The following is a 21,313-nucleotide window of genomic DNA, read 5'->3' on the forward strand; positions in this document are numbered from 1 at the left end:
GGTTTACCTATCCGTTGTGGCTATAAATTATGTGCCATAAGGAAGAGAGAAACAAAGAACACTCCTACAGTGTTGGTGGGAATGTAAATTGGTACAGCCACTATGGAGAACAGTATGGAGGTTCCTTAAAAACTGAAAATAAAGCTACTATATGATCCTGCAGCCCCACTACTGGGCATGTATCTGGAGAAAACCATAATTTGAAAAGAGACATGCACCCCAGTGTTCATTGCAGCACTATTTACAATAGCCAAGATATGGAAGCAATTCATCCCTTGACAGATGAATGGTTAAAGAAGATGTAATAGATTTATACAATGGAATATTAGGCAGCCATAAAAAAGAAAGAAATATTGCCACTTGCAGCAATATGGATGGATGTAGAAGTTATCATACTAAGTGAAGTAAACCAGACAGAGAAAGACAAATATCATATGATATCACTTACATGTGTAATCTAAAACAAGAAATGAGACAAATGAACTTTATATACATAACAGGAATAGACCCACAGACATAGAAAAAAAACTTATGGTTACCAAAGAGGAAAGGGGCAGGGAGGGATAAATTAGGAGTTTGGGATTAACAGATACACACTACTATACATAAAATAGATAACCAAAAAGGACCTACTGTATAGAACAGGGAGCTAAACTTAATATTTTGTAATAGCCTACAAGGGAAAAGAATCTGAAAAAATAGATATATATGTATATATAACTGAATCACTTTTCTGTACACCTGAAACTAACACAACATTGTAAATCAACTATACTTCAATTAAAAATTTTTTTAATTAAAAAATTTAAAGAAGAGAGAAACAACCTGTATTGAGGATACACATACAGTCTCTTCCTGACTCCACATGAAAACTAAAAGTGCAGTTTTATAATTAAATAAACAACCTTTTAAATCAAATTTTTTTCATCATAAATGCAGTATGGATCATAATTCCTTTCATAAAGTGATATTCCTTTCACAAAGAAAAATTACTTAAGGGAACCAAAAGTAAAGTACAAAAAGAAATCTAGGATAAAGACTTAACTGTCAGGAAATAGAAGCTCTACCACTTGAAAACTGAAACACATTGGTTAGTTATTCATTAAGAACTGAGGGCATGTCTAGCTCTTAACATAAGACACAAACATTCCTTCCCTCCGTCCAACTCTGGCTGGTTGTTTGCATGTGGTTGTTTTTTTTTTTTTTTTCTGAATTATGATATAATTAATTGCCTTCATCCCCTAAAAACCCATACTATGTTCCCTTTACCAATACTTTTGGAGGCTAAATCATTACAAGCAAATCTTTAATGCCAGGTTCCTCATGGACACTGCTGCTTAGGGTGATTTCAAAATCAATATGTATTTTCTAGATTATATATAAAGTAGTAAAGATCATGGTTTGAATAATGTGAATAGCATTAATAATTCATAAATCTACAACATGAAACACACCTTCCTATATGGCTATAAGGTCATCAATCCAAAAAGCTAGTAAATTGTCTTTATTATTTGATTTTCAACCTAATGGTTTGTTTATTAAAGTGATGCTTTATTCAATAGTAATTCTAAATACATCAAAAATTTTTTATTAAAAAAAGTCCACGGTTCGTCTCAGCAACTAAGAATAACTTTACATGCAACTTATAATGAGGATGGTATCCATCAGGTAAGAATAAGTGTTGGGGTTTCCCTGGTGGCGCAGTGGTTAAGAATCCTGCAGAGGACAGACACGGGTTTGAGCCCTGGTCCGGGCAGATCCCACATGCCATGGAGCAACTAAGCCCGTGTGCCACAACTACTGAGCCTGCACGCTAGAGCCCACAAGCCATAACTACTGAGCCCGCGTGCTACAACTACTAAAGCCCGCGCGCCTAGAGCCCATGCTCTGCAACAAAGAGAAGCCACCGTGATAAGAAGCCCACGCACCACAACAAAGAGTAGCCCCCGCTCGCCGCAACTAGAGAAAGCCCACGCACAGCAATAAAGACTCAATGCAGCCAAAAATAAATGAATAAAATAAATAAATTTATAAAAAAAAAAGAAGTGTTAACACAGGCATTCTGTTTTCCTGCTAAACGTCGATGAAATCCATCTTTGCTACAAGAATGTTTCTTTCTTTCACAGTCATTTTCCTCTAAAATACTGTAAGCTCACAAAAAGAGAGAAAATAAGTAAATATCATAAACAAATCAAATCAAGACTATACCACTTTCATAAATACAGCAAAGGAAAAGTGACCACTATAAAAAGATTTCTAAACAGTAATTCTTCCACACTGTCTTTGGCATAAAATAAGCATGCTGGTAGGGATATAGCCCTACCATTTATGAAAAGCCACAACTAATAGCCATGTTAAGCTCTTTTCATGTATTCACTCATTTGTTCCTCACAATAAGCTCATAGAGCACCGTTTCTGTACTTTTTCAAGCATTTACATTTTTAACATTGTCACATTTAATCTAGAAAACATAGTAGCAGTTCAAAACATGTGGCAGACAATTTTCAGAGCAACAAACTGGAAATCCCACCAAATTATCTGAAACCATATTGCCTAGCGTAGAATAATGTTCCCATGAAAGAATTATTTATGTATACCCTGAGTGTTTACAATGTTAAGATGAACTGATACTGCTTTTACTGCAATCACTCCACAACCTCTCAGCAGGCTACATTAAAAAAGATAAATTAAAAAAAAAAATTAGCTGGATGACAGCAGCTTTAACTAAAAGAGCAAAGAAATTGGCAGCGGACTCCCTACAACACCCTAAGGGCCCTACCTGTGTTCTGCAAAAGAAGGGAAAGATGTTTGGTGTCCTTGAAGTCACCCAGGCTCTAACCTGCACAGGACAGAGGTTGAGTATCCATATGGTGACTGATGAGCTGATAGAAAACCATGAGGCCTGGCATCCTCTTCTAAGAGCCTACTGTGGCAGTGACAAAATTGAATGCCAACCAGAAATGCCTACATTCTGATAGTTTTCTCTTTCAACATATGTCCCCATGAATCCAATTGGAAAGCAGATGCCTAAGCTTTAGATAGCTCTACACTGAGAAAGGAAAGAACTTATCATCCACTGACTGAAATTCACAGGGGATAGAATTTTGCCAAGAACCAGTACCCAGTCAAGATTAAGCAGAATGAACCAGGGGCTGTCAGCAGTTAGGAACTCTACCAACTGCTATCCATAAATTAAAAGGAATTTTGCTCCTTAGCATGTGATTTATTTGGAAGAGGTTTTTAGTGCTAAGTTCTGAATGAAGCCAAGAAACACTTTACTGAAATGATCCATTTTAGTGCTGAGTTCAGTTCAAGAAGCAAAGCAGATTTCAATAAGCTTTCACGCAAACTCATCAAAGTAATACCTGCTTTACCATATACTCTGGGTCTGGTTCAGACGGAATAACATCACTCTCAACTAATGGTTAGGAAATAGTGACAGAAAAAAACTCTCTTTTAATTCTCTGTCCACAGAAGAGAATACCTCTCTGGTAAGTTCCATGTTTAAGAAAAGCTACTTTAAAAGAACTTGAGGGCTTCCCTGGTGGCGCAGTGGTTGAGAGTCTGTCTACCGATGCAGGGGACGCGGATTCGTGCCCCAGTCCGGGAAGATCCCACATGCCGTGGAGTGGCTGGGCCCGTGAGCCATGGCCACTACGCCTGCGTGTCCGGAGCCTGTGCTCCACAATGGGAGAGGCCACAACAGTGAGAGGCCCACGTACCACAAAAAAAAAAAAGAACTTGAGAGCCCATCTTGGGTAAATCAACCCACCAAAGAACGTTAAAGGCAGATTAATGATGCTATCCCAATAAACACAGTTCAAAATTAAGAAGCCTGATAACATTAACTGACAGTTCTTTGGGAAAATTACTTTTTTATTTAAGTTTTTAAAAATAAATTTCCCACTATTTTCATCCTTCCTATAGCAAAACAGCAGCATTTGTTCACCCTTCCCAGGAAAATGTGTCCTCCATAGGAAGACAAATGCCTGCAGCAATCACCCACCTCCCTTCTCCAGTGCCTTCCCAGCCACTAAACAAGTCTGCAGTTCAGTCACACCAGGAGGCACTACAGGGTCTTAGTAAAAGCTATGGTCAGTTCGGTATATTAAAAAGAAATTGACAAGCTATGAAAAAGCTCAGGCACGTATGGGCCAAAGGTAACAAGAGAGGATACCCTTTGGATATTGGGTCCAAATGATAGAATCATGGGTGTAAACAGTTTTAAAGTTGTTTAATAAGAAATAACTTTAACAATAATTATGCTAGTAGGTTTGGTCAGTTGTCTTTATAAAATACAGCCTGAGAGCTACTGCTTTCTTGGGTCCACCACCATCATGTGCCAAAATAAGTCATAGTGATCTGGCTGCAGCCACCTAAGAACTACACCTGAAGACTGAAGTCTTTACACCACTGAAGAAGAGAGAGAATTCCAGGGCAAAATGTGGCCCAGCTCATCTTTAAACAAAGCAATGGAAATGAGGAAAAATGATCCGCAGCAATGAAAGAATGTGCAAAGTCTCTTTAAAGTAAGATCTTAGCCCATACCTACTTCCAGAGGGTGGCTTGTGTTCTTAAGGTGGATTCATCACTGAGCTTTACACTTACATTAAGAGACTTTAAAGTAGGGGAGGGGATTTATTAATATGAACCCACAAACTTCACTTTTAACTGTTGGAGGTATTTTCTGTGTAGATCTCTTAGTTTACTCCACCCCTCTTTCATTTGGTCATTTCATTTTTTTAAAGCAGTAACTGAGATTGAAAAAGGCCCATCTGAGATCAGTCAATCAGAAAGGTGTGTAAAATGGTGAGGGGATAACCCAATTCATCAGTAATTCAGGCTTTCAACACAGATTTTTTTCCTGTCACCTGAAAATCTCATTTCACAAACTTACTAAGCTTCTTTCAAAGCTTACATGAGGCTGTTAATAATGATCTGAAACACATTTGCCCTACTCAGAGGAATTTAATCTACAACGCATTTCTTACTTTAGGGAAAAAGAATACAATGCAAGGTCTACAGAAGTAAAGCATTAAAACGACACTTGTGAAAGATCAGTGACTCATTCCACCAGTGAAGGTCAAAATACTTACATGCTTCCTTAAGTCCTCTGAATTTAATTTAATTATCTAACAGTTTCACTTCAGTGCCAACCTGTTCTCTAATCCTAAACCTGTCTTAGTTTCTTGATTTGCATGCCTCCGTGCAAGGTATACAAGAAAAACTTTTAAGACACACTGAAGTGAAAAATATGACCGCTGTCTTACCCACAAAGGTAGGAAACGAGCCCATTTTAGTAAAAATATCATGATCATCACCCAGCTAAGTTCCATGAGGGCAGAGCTCTGTTTACTTCACTGCCATATATTCCCAGCACCTAAAACATTACTTGGCACATAGGAGGCATTCAGTAAATACTGACAAATGAATGATTCATGACAGATGCTACAGAGCAAGAGAAGAGGAAAAGAGCAAGAATTTATTGAGCCAAGAACTGTCTTCAACACCAACCATAATCACTGTCATTTAAATGTGAAATCCATCAAGTCTCTATATGAAAAATGACTACATATAGTTACAGATATAGGTATGAGTTACGAGGATAAGAGTTCAGGTAGAATTCACTGAGTTTTCTAAGGTGAAAGGGAAAATGTGTCCATGCGTGAATGAACTGGATATAATGAAGAGGGTAGGGAGAAGGAAGGTTTACATACAAAACATTTCTCATTGCACATGGAACAACTGAGTAAAAGGTGGTATCAACTGAAATTTCATCTGATTCCAGAGTGTATACCCTAAGTGCTAGGTTCTTCATTGCACTTGCTACCCATAAGCCAATCACTAAGTCACATAGAGAAACAGGAAACTAAATAAATGACTTGCAGTAGGATTTTGGAATTCTCCTGTATTTGGTAACTACAGAAAATGTTTTACCTGATAGTATTTAGTCCAATTTTTTGACAGCCTAATGCCATGCATGCAATGTAAATACATATTAGCAACTAGTTTCAAAGTTCAAGCAAAAAAAATCTCACACAAACTCATCCCTTGCCTGCATACTGCAGGTTCACCAGTTTCAGGATACATCCTGGTGTTTAGAAACTCACACAGGAATAATAATATTCATAATACTAAGCTACTACTAATGATGCTGTGGGCTGCCACACTGACTACTGTGGACCAGGCACCTATTTACGTGTTTATTATGCAGGCTACAGCTTTGAGACCTGACAAGCAATCTGAGAGGAAGGTGCTATGATTAGTTCCACCTTTTGGAGATAAGAAAACTGAGGCTCACAGAGATAAAATAACTTGTCTAGGATCAAGTAAGTGAAGGAGCCATGATTTAAACACTGTCTGCAGAGATCTTCAGAACTCAAATAACATTGCCTCTTTGAACTTTTATTTTCTTTACCTGATCACCTTCTGACAAAAGGACACACACAGTTTTTTAAAATAATTTTGATACTAATCAAATTTATAGTCAAATATATGACACCTTTCCTTTCCAAAGAAAGAAAATACATGACAACCTTCCCCTCCATGAAAGGATAATGGTCTTTCTTACCCACAAACATGTTAACTTACTAAGACCCCGACCAGTTCCAGTTGTCCTATGTACTGCTCTCCAGGCATAATTCTTTCTAAAGCAGGCTGGTGCTCGGAGTTTAAAAAAAAAAAAAAGCATGTCATTTAATTCAATGTATTAGTACCAACACCCTATATCGAAGTAAGTCAGAAGGTGCCTCATTTTTTGACCCAAGGATGGCTGCAAGAATCTTCTACCCCCGAGAGTTCAACAGGGAGGCCAGCTCCACAGAGCATGAAACAAGTGTCCTGCCTCCTTCCCAAAGCCAAGTCCTCAACCGGGAAGCTGGACTTCAGAGCATAACAAACAGGCAAAAGCAAAGGATTAGGGGTCAAACAGCCTGAGTTCCAATCCTGATGTTACCACTTACTAACTATGCAAATGTTTTGTTTGTTTGTTTGTTTGTTTTGCAGTACTCGGGCCTCTCACTGCTGTGGCCTCTACCGTTGCAGAGCACAGGCTCCGGACGCGCAGGCTCAGCGGCCATGGCTCACAGGCCCAGCCGCTCCGCAGCATGTGGGATCTTCTCGGACCGGGGCACAAACCCGTGTCCCCTGCATTGGCAGGCGGACTCTCAACCACTGCGCCACCGGTGGCCCCTATGCAAATGTTTTAAATGATCATTTAACTTCTTCCATATCCACCTGATAATGCAAACTCTAAGGTTTACCCTACACGAAAGTTGTGATGGCTGCATGGGATAACATGTGGGAAATGCCAGCCCACCTCCTGGTACATAGTGGATGGATCACAGATATAAAGTTTTCTTCCCCTCCTGAAAGACCTTCTTCACTGGAGTGCTGGAGCTGACTCACACTGGCTTGCTAGAGATGACTATTAAATTTTCAGAAATTTTGCAGGCCAGTTATTAAATACAGCCATTATTGAAAATTAAATTATATAACTATAATAAATCATACATATGTAAATATATTGTATATATTAATATATATCTTAAAATAATTCTATAAACTTAAATCATGCTAAAAACAAAGGTAATAAGTACTCAAGGCTCATCGCTTCCTAATTAGCTTCCTTCATTTTACTGTTATCTATGCTCTTGAGGTTACTACATATATTGTCCATTGAGCAGTGGAAACGCTTCATGATGGTGAGCTATGGCACACCTCTCCCAACTCCATGTTCAGCAATGTCACATTTGTAGCTTCAAATCAGCCATGGTAAGAGTATTTACATGGAAATTGGCCAACACCAGTCAGGATTTACTTTCTCTGGAGAGCCAGTTATTAAGCATTTACCAGTGTACCACTGGTATTCATACTTCATCTTATTCCTTTCTGCTCCTGCACCTTCCATCTCTACTCTCTACAAGTTATCTACCTACATACACACACGCGTTAAATTTAAAATAAAAATGAAAACAAAAACCTAACACCCCTGGAGTTAACATCCTTTGCCCCATCCCTTCATTACCAAATTTACTGAAAATATTCTATTTATGCTTAATTCCAATACTTTCTTACCACCTACTCATTAATTTATTCATTTCACAAATATTTGAGCAACTACTCTTAGCCAGACACTATGAAAAGAACTGGGAATACAAATGTGATCAGAAGCCGACATGGTCCCTGCCCTGATGGAACTCAGTCACACTGCAGCCTGACCTTTGTCCTTCCTTGAAAGTCTGTAATGTGCGATTAACTCTTGTTTTTTCTCCTCCTCTGCCTTCCTTAAAAAATTTACAATTTCCCCAAATATTCTGTCTTCTTTTCCTTCATGCCGTGTTATGGAAAAAGTCAAGATATCCTCAAGGTTTTGACTATTTACCTCTCTGCTTCCTTGCTCAGGAATTTCAAGCATCACTGTGATTTTATCCTTTCCCAAACTTATTTTCCCTCTAGCCTTTCCATCTCAGTAACTGACACCACCACGCACCCAACTATTGAAGCCAGAAACACAAACAGCCTTGTTTCCTGCCTTTCCCTCACCCCTCACCCCAAACATCAGCAAGTCCTGTTAGATGTATATCCAAAACTTATCCCAAATCCACCATATCCCTCCACCTCAGTCTCTATCAGCCTCGGCCAAGACCCTTTCTTTTCCCCTCAGTCTGTATGAAAGTCTCCCTGCCTTACTCTTGCCCCTTAGTCATCCGCTACAAGAAGCCAGAGTGAACATTCTTAATGTAACCATTTTCCTCCACATTAAACAAACAACAACAACGATAACAAACAGAACCCTCCAAAGTCTCCCTTTTCCACTCAGAATAAAATCCAAACTCACTTCCATGGCCAACACACCCTTCCCCATCTGGGCCTGCCCACCCCCTGAGCTCGCCCCTTCCAAACCCCACTTGCTCGTTTCCCCAAGTCTGGAACCCTGTGCCCAGATCTGAGCAGGGCTAGCTGCTCCACTCATCCATGAGGATTCTGTGGGCCTTTCCTGACCAACCAACATGCAGTTGCTCCAGCCAGGCCCACCCACCACTCTCCACCACACTGTTCATTCTTTGTTGGTTATTTAGTGTGTGTCCTCCTCTACGGGAAGGGAAGCTACACAGGGGCAAGGACCCCTGTCTTCCTTATTCACCAGGACATCCCTGGTGCCTGGAACATGCCAGGCATGTGGTAGACCCTCAATAGATCTTTGTTGATGAACGAATAAATGGAGCACGATCCAAAAGACAGGTTTCCGCAGGAATAATCGGAAACAAAGACCCAGAAAAGAGGGAGTTTTCTGGGACTGCACAGAAGAATAAGAATAGCAATCTGCTGTTTAACCGCTAATCGTATGAGTCAAATTTCCATCTTTATTAAATTCTGACTTGCCCATGGCTTGAGCTATTTTAGAGGCAAGCTAATTTAATGAGTTCTGATAAATCTATGTTAATTTTCATGGCTAGGTCAAAAGATTCAAAAAAAGAGAGAAAATCCTTTAAAGTTTTTCCTGTACCCTGGGAGATCAGCTCGGTGCTCTGTGACCACCTACAGGGGTGGGATAGGGAGGGTGGGAGGGAGATGCAAAAAGGAGGGGATATGGGGATATACATATACGTATAGCTGATTCACTTTGTTATAAAGCAGAAACTAACATACCATTTTAAAGCAATTATCCTTCAATAAAGATGTTTCTTTTTTAAAAAAAAAAAAAAAGATTTTCCTGTACCCTCAAAAACATTTCTGAGAGGCAGTGTCCCCTGGGCTTACTCCCATACTTGTGCTGTAATAAATTCCTATCACACACCAAGAGCAGGGAGAGACAGAGCAGCAGAAGGTAGAGCTATCCTCCCCCAGAAAACTGAGGGGCCTTGCTCTCTGATGCCCAGGGCTCTTCCATTAGGGAAGCAGCAATATGTCTGCACTTCTTAATGGAGGCTTCAGAGCCTCACCCTCTCCTTCCAAATAACAGCAGACAGCAGGGCTTCTACTTGCTTCTTCCAGCTACTCCTTTCTCATCTGATCTAATATAAGGAAGGAATGGAAAGAAGAGAAGGAAGGAGGCAGGAGGAAGGGAGATGGGGAAGGAAAAAGAAAGAAGGAGGGAAACAAGTGTGGGCGGGTGTCACAAAGAACCCACTCGGTGCTTCACTTCTCTAGCGATTCCCCTGCAACAGGTGATGCTGGATGGTGAAAACACGCAAGGTCAAGGAGCACAGCCCAGTACCTCATCAAGGACCACACAGCTCGAGGAGACACAGGGAATCCACTGCTCTTGGGTTCAGGTGGCAATGGAGTATGGCAGCCACCCCAAGCTCCTTTGTGAGGGAACCGCTGCTGCTTCCCGTTCTCCCGGAGAGGGTGCGCTGGCGGTGCGGTGGGCAGGGAGCTCCCGGGCCGCTGTGGGCTGCGCTGATGTACGACCCCATTGCTCCTAATTGTGCATGGAATGGAGGGGAAACAAAGTCAGACAGAATGACAAGACCTGCAACAAGGAACAGCAATCCCTTGTCCCATCGCCAAGCCCTGTTCCATGGAAGCAACCGTCCACAAGTCTTTTAGCTCTTCTGTTTCTGGTATTCATCACGATATTTTTAAAATAAGATTAAATTATAATATTATTTCTAATTTTAGAACTTGTCTTATTGAGTTGCTACCATAGAAGATGAGGACTCAGTCCCTTTTACGTGATCACCAATACACAAACACACACACACACACACACACACACATTCACAACCACCCTCTTCTCTTCTCATCTTCCACATATATTTCTCTCATAATAAATATAATTTGAATTCTCCTAACTCAGTTGAAGTGATATTCGGGATTTACATTATTATGATCTTGTGAAATGTTTTTCCACAGCTGATCCACCCCAATGTATTCTCACATTTTCCTTCATGAATCTTCTGAGATGATATAATTCATAACCACCAGCTGGGCAAAACTTTTAAAGTCTGATACTATCAAGTGATGGGGAGAATGTGGAACAAAGGGGATTCTCATCCACTGCTGCACTCCAGTCATTTCAAAAGCAATGTCTCTTGCTCACAGTGAACAAGTGAAATCACAGTTCACAGTGAGATCAACACAGTGAACATGTATGCATCTGTGGCCCCAGCAACACTTCTGTGGTTATGCCCCAGGAAGTACGTGCACACAAAGGTTACCTGAAGCATGCTATATAATAGCCAAAAATGTAAAATTAACCTAAATTCAAACTCCAGAAGGATGGATAAATTGTGATAATTAAATACTACACAACAGTTAAAATGAAGGAACTATAGCCACATGTATCCACATTGATGGATCTCAAAATCCAATGTTAAATGAAAAGAAAAGCAAGAGACACAATTTGTATAAAGTCTGCAAGTATGTAAACAATGCTATTTGATATTCAGTGGTATATACTTATGAAGTAATAACAAGCAAACCGCCCTAGAAATGAAAAATGCCAAATTCAGGGTCATGGTTATTTCTAGAGAGAGGGTAGGGACTGGGGTCAAGGAACGTTATCTTCTGCGTGTTGGCAATTATATGCTAATTTTTTAAAAAGAAAAAAATTTAACTTTCAGGAGCTGCTCTTTCACTGAAAATGTTTCTTCCTAAAGGTGATGTCTCAAAAAAGAAATCTAACTCTGTTCGTGTGGTCCAATCTTAAAATTTAGGAATAAATTGCTCTTCACGTAGGAGAGGGCTTCCAACACTTGTTTCTGTTGTTTCTTTCCTGTTTCCTGAATCATACAATGAAAAGACCTCAAGAACAACCTAGTACCAAGATGTTTATTCTAAATAAGCAGATAAGAATTTGTGTGTACGTTATTCTGGGAAAAGGGGACACGATTCTGTGAGATTCTCAAAGGGGTCAGGACCCCCCAATACACACAGATCCTCTGAGCTGGTCTCCTGGTACAAATGTGAGCCCAGGCTCTGAGCTGCAGACGCCCTGGGGGGTCTCCAAATCCCTGTCCTGTGTGCTCCATGGAGGCCCTGTGGCTCTGGAGTCACACAGACAGAAGTCGCAATAGGGGATGGGTGACTCTGGAGAGGTTACTTTCTATGCCTGCCTGAATTCTCTCCTCTGTAAAATGAGGGTAAAAGTTGTTGTGAGCAATCAGTGACTTCATACCTGTAAATGGCGTGGCCCAGTGCTTGGCACACGGCCTGCACTCAAGAGATACTGTGATCGACCAGGTCTCCCTGTTACCTGCTCTCAGTTCCTTCTCACCACTTTCACCACTGTACTCAGTTACTCGCGTTAACTACTTATGTAACGTCTGTCTCCCCCAGTATTGCTCTTTGAGGGAAGGAATCTTAACTGTCTTATTCTTGGCCAGGCACAGAATGAGAATGTGTTAAGTGGGCGGAAAGAATGAATGCCTCCACCTATGCAGAGATGCTGGCGGTTGTGAGAGCTAAAAGTTACTAAAACAAAGAAACCCCACCAACTATGAGCTATGCAACATCCAAGCTACATATCAGCAGTATTGTTTTTTTCATAGAATAGAACTTCTGGCAGTTTGGTATAATGAAGGTCAAGAACAATTACTAAAGGAATTAAAACGACAATTATTCTCTTTGAAAAAAGCCTAGCTCAACAGTGACCAGATGAAGAAAAAAGGAGTGGGCTGGAGAGACCTCAGACCAGAGGAGATACGACTTCAAAGATGAGCTAAACAAGAATGCTGCCTGCTATCATATTATCAGCCACTGCAGTGGGCCTGGAAGGTGCGCCCTGAGGAGAATTCAGGATGGAGAAAAATAGGATACTGACCCTAGAGAGTTGAGATGCATATCAAAGGAACAATTTTAATGAGCCCAGACTCTTGCATCTTCCCATATATAGAAAAGCACTGAAATCATTAACTTGAGATACCTGATTTTTTGTGATTAGCACTAATCTTTTGAGTTTCGACTATATAGTTGTTTTTTTTAAATTTTTCTTCAGCAAAATATCATACATCCCGGCTCCTCCCTTACCTCTTTGGAACAGTCCCTCAGAGCTATCTGAGAGGCTGCCTTCCCAGGCTGTAGTCTTTGGCAATGTCCCCAAATAAAACAAAATTCTCAACCCACAAGTTGTGTGTTTTATTTCAGTCGATATGAGGTTAAAATATCTCTGGACTGAACCAAAGGCAAGGGTCTGCAGACACTTGCCACATCTTCTGCTGTCAGTAGAGAGAAGCAGAAAGACGATGGGAGGAAGATACAAAGCGGATGCCAGAAGAAAGTGGAAAGCCAGAGGGGTGGATAGGCTGCTCTCTAAATAGTAAGGTCAGCAATGCAATTACTACCACGGGTGGAGAGGATACAGACGAAAGGCATTCTCATATAAGCCTAGGGGCGGTGCTTTGGCTCACAGCTTTCTTGGCTTGAGCTTGGATCAAAATGATAACTGGGCTCCTTCCTTTTACATGCCTCTGAGATTTACAGAGAGCCAACAGAGCACTAAAATCTATTTAAATTATCTCCAAGTACGCCCAGGCAGGAAGGTGATCAGAATCAAATGACTCATCTCAGCTTGTTGCCACTCACTAGCACTGCTCTTATCTTTATGTCAAGAAGCATAAAGAGGTAGGGAATGGGCTAAAAAGACAGGATTTTTTTTTAAGATAAAATTCTTCATCGGACAAAGCTGGAGAATAAATCAGTGACATTTATTAGAAGTTCAAATGTAAGGGCCTTATAATTAGTGAAAAATAGTGTCGGCATGTCAAATTGTTAGTAATTATGGATTTGATAGAGGAAGAAAATTATAGTATGTACTTGAACTTTTAATATGCCTTAGTCACTCTTATCATCTATAATCCACAGGATAATATGAATGTACCTTAAGTTTTTTAAATGAAAACAGGCTACTAAATAAACTTGTTCTTTAACTTGAATATGACGTGTAATTATTCCTGTAGGGTTTAGACTGGCCCTCTGTGGAATTCCAAAAGGCCCCTTCCAAAACTCTTAGGTAAAAGCATCATCCCTAGAGCAAGTAAACGACTCTAATTTAGCATTTGAAGGCAGAGATTCAAGTCAAGCTGTTAACAGACTGTTGCCATTTGTAACTACTCCACTGTGTGAATCAAGATTTCTCAGTAGTATGCAACCAAAACAATCTGGCGATATAAACTTGCAATTAGCATTGACACTTTTCAATTCCAAATTTGGGGCTCACAAAAACTTTATAGTCCTCATGGATTTTCATAAAAGCGTGAAGAGTTTAAACATATATAATGCATTTATCCTAAGGAAATAAGCCTTACTATATGATAGTCTAAGAGGAGGTTACATTTAACAAAATGTTATACCTCTATTTTTTTAATGAGAGCTTGAAAACTATTGATTTAAGCAACTCTTCTCTGCACATCATGGACTGCTTGACAGCAAAACTTTAAAATGACTTACGATTTATCATGATTGTGGGATAAAGAAAAGAGATCATAAACCAAGCACACGCCGAACACCGTGATGCCTGTCTCTTTCACCAGCATCGCGCAGGTCCCCAGAAACAGACTGAGTAGCAGGAAGAAGGGAGAAGCCGTGGGAGGGAAACATTCCCCAACACAACACTGGTCCACACTCCTGAAAAACAAGGTTGAGTTGCTTTTACTCTAAGAAGAAATGTGGGTCGCTAAGAAATAACCACCTTTTCAAGATAAGATCTAGCACCAATTTCGTTGTATTCTGAGTAAGTAGGTGAGCAAAGATTTCTTGAAGAATGTTCATCACAGTGTTACTTAAAATTTGCAAAGATGGAAAAAAGTCCAACAATGCTGAATTTGGTACTTAAATTAAGGCATATATAAATTCTGGTAGGGCTTCCCTGGTGGCGCAGTGGTTGAGGGTCTGCCCGCCGATGCAGGGGACACGGGTTCGTGCTCTGGTCTGGGAGGATCCCGCATGACGCGGAGCGGCTGGGCCCGTGAGCCATGGCCGCTGGGCCTGCGCGTCCGGAGCCTGTGCTCCGCAACGGGAGAGGCCACAGCAGTGAGAGGCCCGCGTACCGAAAAAAAAAAAAAAAAAATTCTGGTAAATTATGGCATATAACAAAGGAACACTAAAAAGCCATTTAAAATGCCACCATAGAGATGTATTCAGTGACATGGAAAGATGTTTAGGTGAATATATTTTAAGTGAATACAACAGGTTACTAAGCCACATGAATGAACTCTGGAGCCAGGTTCCCTGGGTTCAAATCACAGCTCTGCTGTTAACTAACAGGGTAACATGGGGCAGGTCGGTTGCCCCCCTGTGCCTCAGTTCACTCATGTGTGAAATGGGATCACAGTGTTGTAGGGAAGATTCAGTAAATGACTTATTACATGTTAAGTGTTTATCATTATTATTATTTTTGTGAAGGTATTTTATATGCTTCTGTACAAAGAAATCAGTGGATATATACCAAACACAACCATCATTTCTGTGATGAAAATACACGTTTTAGTCTTTTTCTTTTCTTCTGGCTAATCTGTTTTTATTATTTTTTTTTATTGAGGTACAGCTGATTTACAATGTATTAGTTTCTAAACTGTAGTTTTAAATTTATTTTAATTTTATTTTTTATATAAATATAAATATAAAAATTAAATATAAAATATAAAAATTTTATTTTTTATTTAAATTTATTTTTCATGAGCTTTAAGTAAAGCTTTTTTTTTATTTTAAATTTATTTTTCATGAGCTTTAAGTAAAGCTTTTTTTTTTTTTCTCAGCATAATTTCCAGCAGGGATTTTCTAAAACCCTCCAGTTGCTGTAAAGTCTTTTTTCACCTTACAAAACAGAGTCAGCGCCACACCAAGAAATTCCACTGTTCCTTCCGCAGGTGGCACACCAATTTGCTCCTACTCTTTTGAAGGCCAATATATCTGAAGTGGTGACATCTTACCCTTATTGTTATGTCTTAGAACAATCACCTAAATTATATGCCAAATTTGTAGGAGACAGGCTTTTTCTCCGAAGCTGGTTTATAGCTTAAAATTACTCAAAGTGCGAATGGCCTGCACAACTGAAAGCTGTAACAATGTGGCTTATTATCACACAGATACGGATATGCTGCGGGCCCACTCATGTTCCCAAATTGATCAACACAGAGAAGAAGCCTGAGAGATCAAGTTCAAATTCAAAAGCGATTATTAACCTTGTTCTAACACCAGAGCAAACAGGAAACAACTGTTGAATTTGGGTTTATATTTTTAATATTTTCACAACACTCTTTTATATACCTAGCAATGCAGTGGGAGATTACAAAGCCAGGACTAGAAGCCTGGTACTATATTAAGAAGAGACTCTGGTCTTAAAGCAAAACTTCATAAAGCTTAATTCAGTCCATCTTTGACCCAAGGTCTAAACTGGTTTACAACAAGGTTTCTCAGTTTCAGCACTACTGGTATTTTAGGGAAGATGATTCTTTGTTACAAGGGCTGTCCCGCACGTTCTAGAATCCTTGGCCTCTACTCACATGCCAGCTGTGCCTCTCCAGTTGTGACAAGCAAAAGTATCTCCAGACATTGCAAATGTCCCCCTGGGGCAAGGTGGGCAAATCTGCCCCCTACTGAGAACCACTAGTTTAGAACAGTGTTCCTTGGAGTCACTGGGTTTTATAAGATTATAGGCCAATGAACTGACCCAGAGATCAAGGTTCACAAATCCTTAACCAGGCATCCCTCCAGGAAGCAGGGCAATGTGGCTCACTGGCCCCCTTTCTCCTGGGCCACCCTCTGAGTCACCTGCCCCCATTACATTCATTTTTTTTTTTTTAATAAACAATGACTACAATGACGTGAGGTGGGAAGTGGAAACAGGGATTTTATTAATTAATTAATTTATTTCTGCTGTGTTGGGTCTTTGTTTCTGTGCGAGGGCTCTCTCTAGCTGCGGCAAGCGGGGGCCACTCTTCATCGCGGTGTGCGGGCCTCTCACTATCATGGCCTCTCTTGTTGCGGAGCACAGGCTCCAGACGCGCAGGCTCAATAGTTGTGGCTCACGGGCCTAGCTGCTCCGCGGCATGTGGGATCCTCCCAGACCAGGACTCGAACCCGTGTCCCCTGCATTAGCAGGCAGATTCTCAACTGCTGCGCCCCCAGGGAAGCCCTACCTTCATTTTTTACCCACCCCTTTCCCTATGTGGATATGTCACGACTCAGGTGAGAATCTGATCAAGTTAGGGGGAAAGGGGCAATATAATGGGAAATTGTTTTACTGTTTTTCAGTCTACCAAAGCAAGAAGCTTCTGTATTTTGATGAAAGGATGTGCAAATTGGAAAATCACAGTTGAGAAATACTACTTTCAATTCAGCCTTGTTGTTTTAAGCTTTGAGCTACTTTAATGAGGATAATAAAGAGGAAAAAAACAAAACAAAATGTAGGACCAAAATGAAAAGGAGAAATTAAACAAATCATAGTTAAATAGAAGAGAGGACTAGACCCAGTATATTTTGGCTCAGAGCTAAGATTTCAAATTCCATTCTCAGTAAGAAACTACAAGTAAGAGAAATCAAGAAGCAAGAGCTTATCTTCCCAGCACTGGGAGAGCAGTCCTTTTAAAAGGCTATGACATGGTTCAGAATGCGGCTGGAAGAGAGAACAGCCTAGCTTTTGGTAAGGAGACGGTTTCCTATCCCAGGTCTCCAGGAAGCTCACTGGGCATTTCACTGCCAAGAAGCCTCCCTCCTCTCTCAGGCAGGAGCTCAGAGTCAACATACACACACACACACACACACACACACACACACACACAGACACAGCAGAAATTCCCAGGGGACAGCATGACTGTAAACAGATAAGGGCATTCTTAGACATACATACCTACTGTAGGAGAGAAAGGCTAACAGAAACAGCAAGCATGCCAACACGTCAGCTCTGCCAACAATTCCGGCCACCTAGAAAGTGTGAAAAAATAAAAACCTCAGAAAACCACTTTCAGAAACGCATTACAGAAATGTTATTTGTTTTCAGAGGAATGAAAGGAATAATAAATTGGAAAACACATTATTCTTTAAATTCTGATATACGACTAACCACTTCTGGTTATATTTAACAATAATTTTAAAGAAGGAGAAAAAGAGGAAGGAAGGGGCAAGATTTTCATGCTTAACTTCATTTTTAACCTTTCTTCTATTGAAGATCAATTCACAGCATCAAAGTATATTCATTTACTGTTTTTTTTCAAAAATATTTTTTTGAGCAATGACTGAGTTCTGGACACTGTGCTAGTCTTTGGGCACCAGAGTGCTAATGGAACAGAGGATGCTTACAGAGCACTAGGAAAAAAATAAGACAAGAATGGGAAGGAGTATGAACTCATCATCACTACGTGTGAGTGTATGTGCATGCGTCTATGTGTTTCTTAGCAACATCACCAAAAGGGTCTGAAAGCAAAATACCCCAGTAGCAAAGAGCCATCCTGGCACTAACCACAGGCCATTTATCCACTAAAGAGAACATGGGCCCCTTGGAGAAGCAGCTGATTCCAGGGTTGAGACTCAGGAGATACAAGAGCACTTGGATCATCTTCTCATGTCAGAAAGTAAGTGCTCAAAAAATGACAGGTACATGTCAATAGGACACAGAAGCCAGTAACAATGGGCTCCCACTGACCAAATATGCAACAATTTGAACATCATAATAAATAAGGACAGCAATAAATGATAAACCAGTGTCAATTACAATATTAAGACAAATATATTAATAACACTGTATATTATATATAATCCTAATATAAATTTTAAGTTACATTTAAAGATATAAATAATATCATAGAAAGACACTGAAGACTGGTGACTGTTCAAAACTTAAGACTAAAGGAGGCTAAAAAGAAACAGTGACTAATGGCCTTGGTTTTAGAAAATATACAACGAAATTATTAAGGTGTAAAGGAGTATGAATTATGCAACCTACTCTAAATGCTTCAGAAAGCAAGTAATATTTTTATATATTGAAGAAGAAAGAGTGGAAGGATGATAAAACATATGCTGTAAAATGTTAAAAATTGGTGACTCTGGATAGAGTATATGGTCACTACATTTTTTAAGCTTGAAATTATTTTTTTTATTGTGTTACTTCAAAAAGGGACTGAAATGGAAGAAGGGTGGGGACAGATGGCTATTTATAAATCTTTGTATTATTTCACTACTCAAAACGTGTACATTTCTCTTAATTTTTTGAAATCCAGGAAATAAAACTGTAAAGGAAAAAAATGGGGTATGGTTCAAAGAATGCTTCAAAGAAAAGGTCACATAAGAGGAAGAATTCGCAAGGGAAATGAACAGACTTGACATTCAGGCACAGAAAACAGCCTTACCCAAATCACAGAAGACGTGAAGCCCATGGTGTGTTGGAGAATCAATCAACAATTAATAGTGGAAAATAGATTTCTGGGAAATATACCTATAAATATCTTCATATAATAAGCAAATTTTGCAGTCATAAAGGAGAGGCAATGACACACACATGGAGCTAGACCAGGGGTCCCCAATCCCCAGGCCATGGATGGTAGTGGTCTGTGTCCTGTTAGGAGCCGGGCCGCACAGCAGGAGGTGAGCGGCGGGTGAGTGAGCGAAGCTTCATCTGTATTTACAGCCGCTCTCCATCACTCACACTACTGCCTGAGCTCCGCTCCCTGTCAGGTCAGTGGAGGCATTAGATTCTCATAGGAGCGCAAACCCTACTGTGAACTGCGCATGCGAGGGATCTAGGTTGTACGCTCCTTATGAGAATCTAAAGCCTGATGATCTGAGGGGGAGCTGAGGCAGTGATGCTAGCGCTCGGGAGCAGCTGCAAATACAGATTATCATTAGCAGAGAGGTTTGCCTGCACAGAGACCATAATAAATCAACTGCTTGCAGACTCATATCAAAACCCTATCAGTGAGTAGCAACTGAAAGCTCAGGGCTCCCACTGATTCTACATGATGGTGAGTTGCATAATTATTTTATTATATATCACAACAGAATAATAACAGAAATAAAGTGCACAGTAAATGTAATGTGCTCGAATCATCCTGAAACCATTCCCCACCCCAGGTCTGTGGAAAAACTGTCTTCCACGAAACCAGTCCCTGGTGCCAAAAAGGTTGGGGACCGCTGAGCTAGCCCATCCAAGGCTTGAATACAGGCTCCCCTAACCAACTGAGGGAGATTCAACTTTGTTATCTTTAAGTTCTGAGATTTGGTTTTGTTATCTTTAAAATGAGTATTACACCCCCTAACTCACGTTACTGTCGTAATAAGTAAGATGATATATACAAAGTGCCCACTCATCGTTGATGCCCTTCTTTCTTCCTTTTCCCTGCAGAGAAAGGGGGTGAGACTCTTAACAGTGAGACGGGTTTTTCTGCGTGATGTATGGAAACCATCTTTTTACTTTAAGGTTTACATGTATGATATTTTATGTTAACTTTATTAGATAATCCAATATGTCTATTAGTGACAGTGTGGTTTCACCTCGGTGTCAAGGCCCAGCTCAGACTCACAGTTCGTAAAGCAACAACTGCACACGGTTCACTTGTGAAGCCCAGGCCCGCTCAGGCTACAGGCACCGCCCATTTGAGCACTGAGCTCGGCATCACCAGCAAGGCCTCTGGGAGGTTAAACAGAGAGCCCAGCTCGCCAGCAACAAAGTCCTGGGATAAGGCCCAGGCGTCTGGGCCCAGGGGGACACCCAACGCAGCACTACTGCTGTGGCCAACCCAGACAACAGCAGGACTGGCAAGCTGATATTGGGTGTGGCAAGCTGGAATGAGGCAATCACAAGCTAGGCAGGCATAACTAGTGCCTTCAAGGCGCCTGAAGCCCTGCTCCTCAAACTGTAGTCAGTTGGCTCTGCCGGGAAACAGCAGCAGCAATAGCAGCGTGTGCCAGCTGGACACGCCCAGATTTGAAGAATGGAGTGTCCCTTGGAGCAGAAGCTCAGAGCGGGTGTTGAAATGTCAGTGCTAACACTGAGAGGCTCTGCTGCCGGCTCCAAACCACCAAGCAGTCACTGAACGCCTACTCTGTATCCCTGTTAAGCTGGGGTCTCTGGGGCAAGGGGGTTAGTGTCTTAAAAACAAGGTGCTTGTCATCAACTACTATCTGTCCAGACTAGCCACACAGTGAGTCAATTCGTCAACATCATCTTGTTCAGTAATTGCATGTTTCACGCCGGTCAACAAACATTCAACAAGTGCCTCCTATTTGCCAGGTATTTATGCCAGCCGGAGGGATTAAACCTGCCCCAAGCAGTTAACATCTGGTGAGGAGTCAAAGAGGGCATTAAGAGGTTACAAGGAAACTGCATGTATTGTAAAGAGGAGAGATCACTGCCATGAGAAGACTGAAGGCATTA

General features: G+C 40.7%; 1 protein-coding gene across 1 annotated transcript in view; it reads right to left on the reverse strand.

The window, feature by feature from the left end:
* Positions 1 to 21,313, reverse strand: part of TMTC1 (transmembrane O-mannosyltransferase targeting cadherins 1) — a 265,150-nt gene that overhangs the window by 221,125 nt on the left and 22,712 nt on the right. Inside the window, exons 3-5 of the mRNA XM_022577869.3 lie at positions 17,795 to 17,868; positions 14,395 to 14,571; positions 10,220 to 10,426 (exon numbers count right to left, since the gene is read on the reverse strand). Of these exons, the coding sequence (XP_022433577.1) occupies positions 10,220 to 10,426; positions 14,395 to 14,571; positions 17,795 to 17,868 (458 nt within the window). The remainder of the gene's footprint in view (positions 1 to 10,219; positions 10,427 to 14,394; positions 14,572 to 17,794; positions 17,869 to 21,313) is intronic.

Source organism: Delphinapterus leucas, chromosome 11 (genome assembly GCF_059928025.1).
Source record: "Delphinapterus leucas isolate spDelLeu-1000000601 "Yukka" chromosome 11, BTC_Dleu_Yukka2, whole genome shotgun sequence".
Classification (NCBI taxonomy): Eukaryota; Metazoa; Chordata; class Mammalia; order Artiodactyla; family Monodontidae; genus Delphinapterus; species Delphinapterus leucas.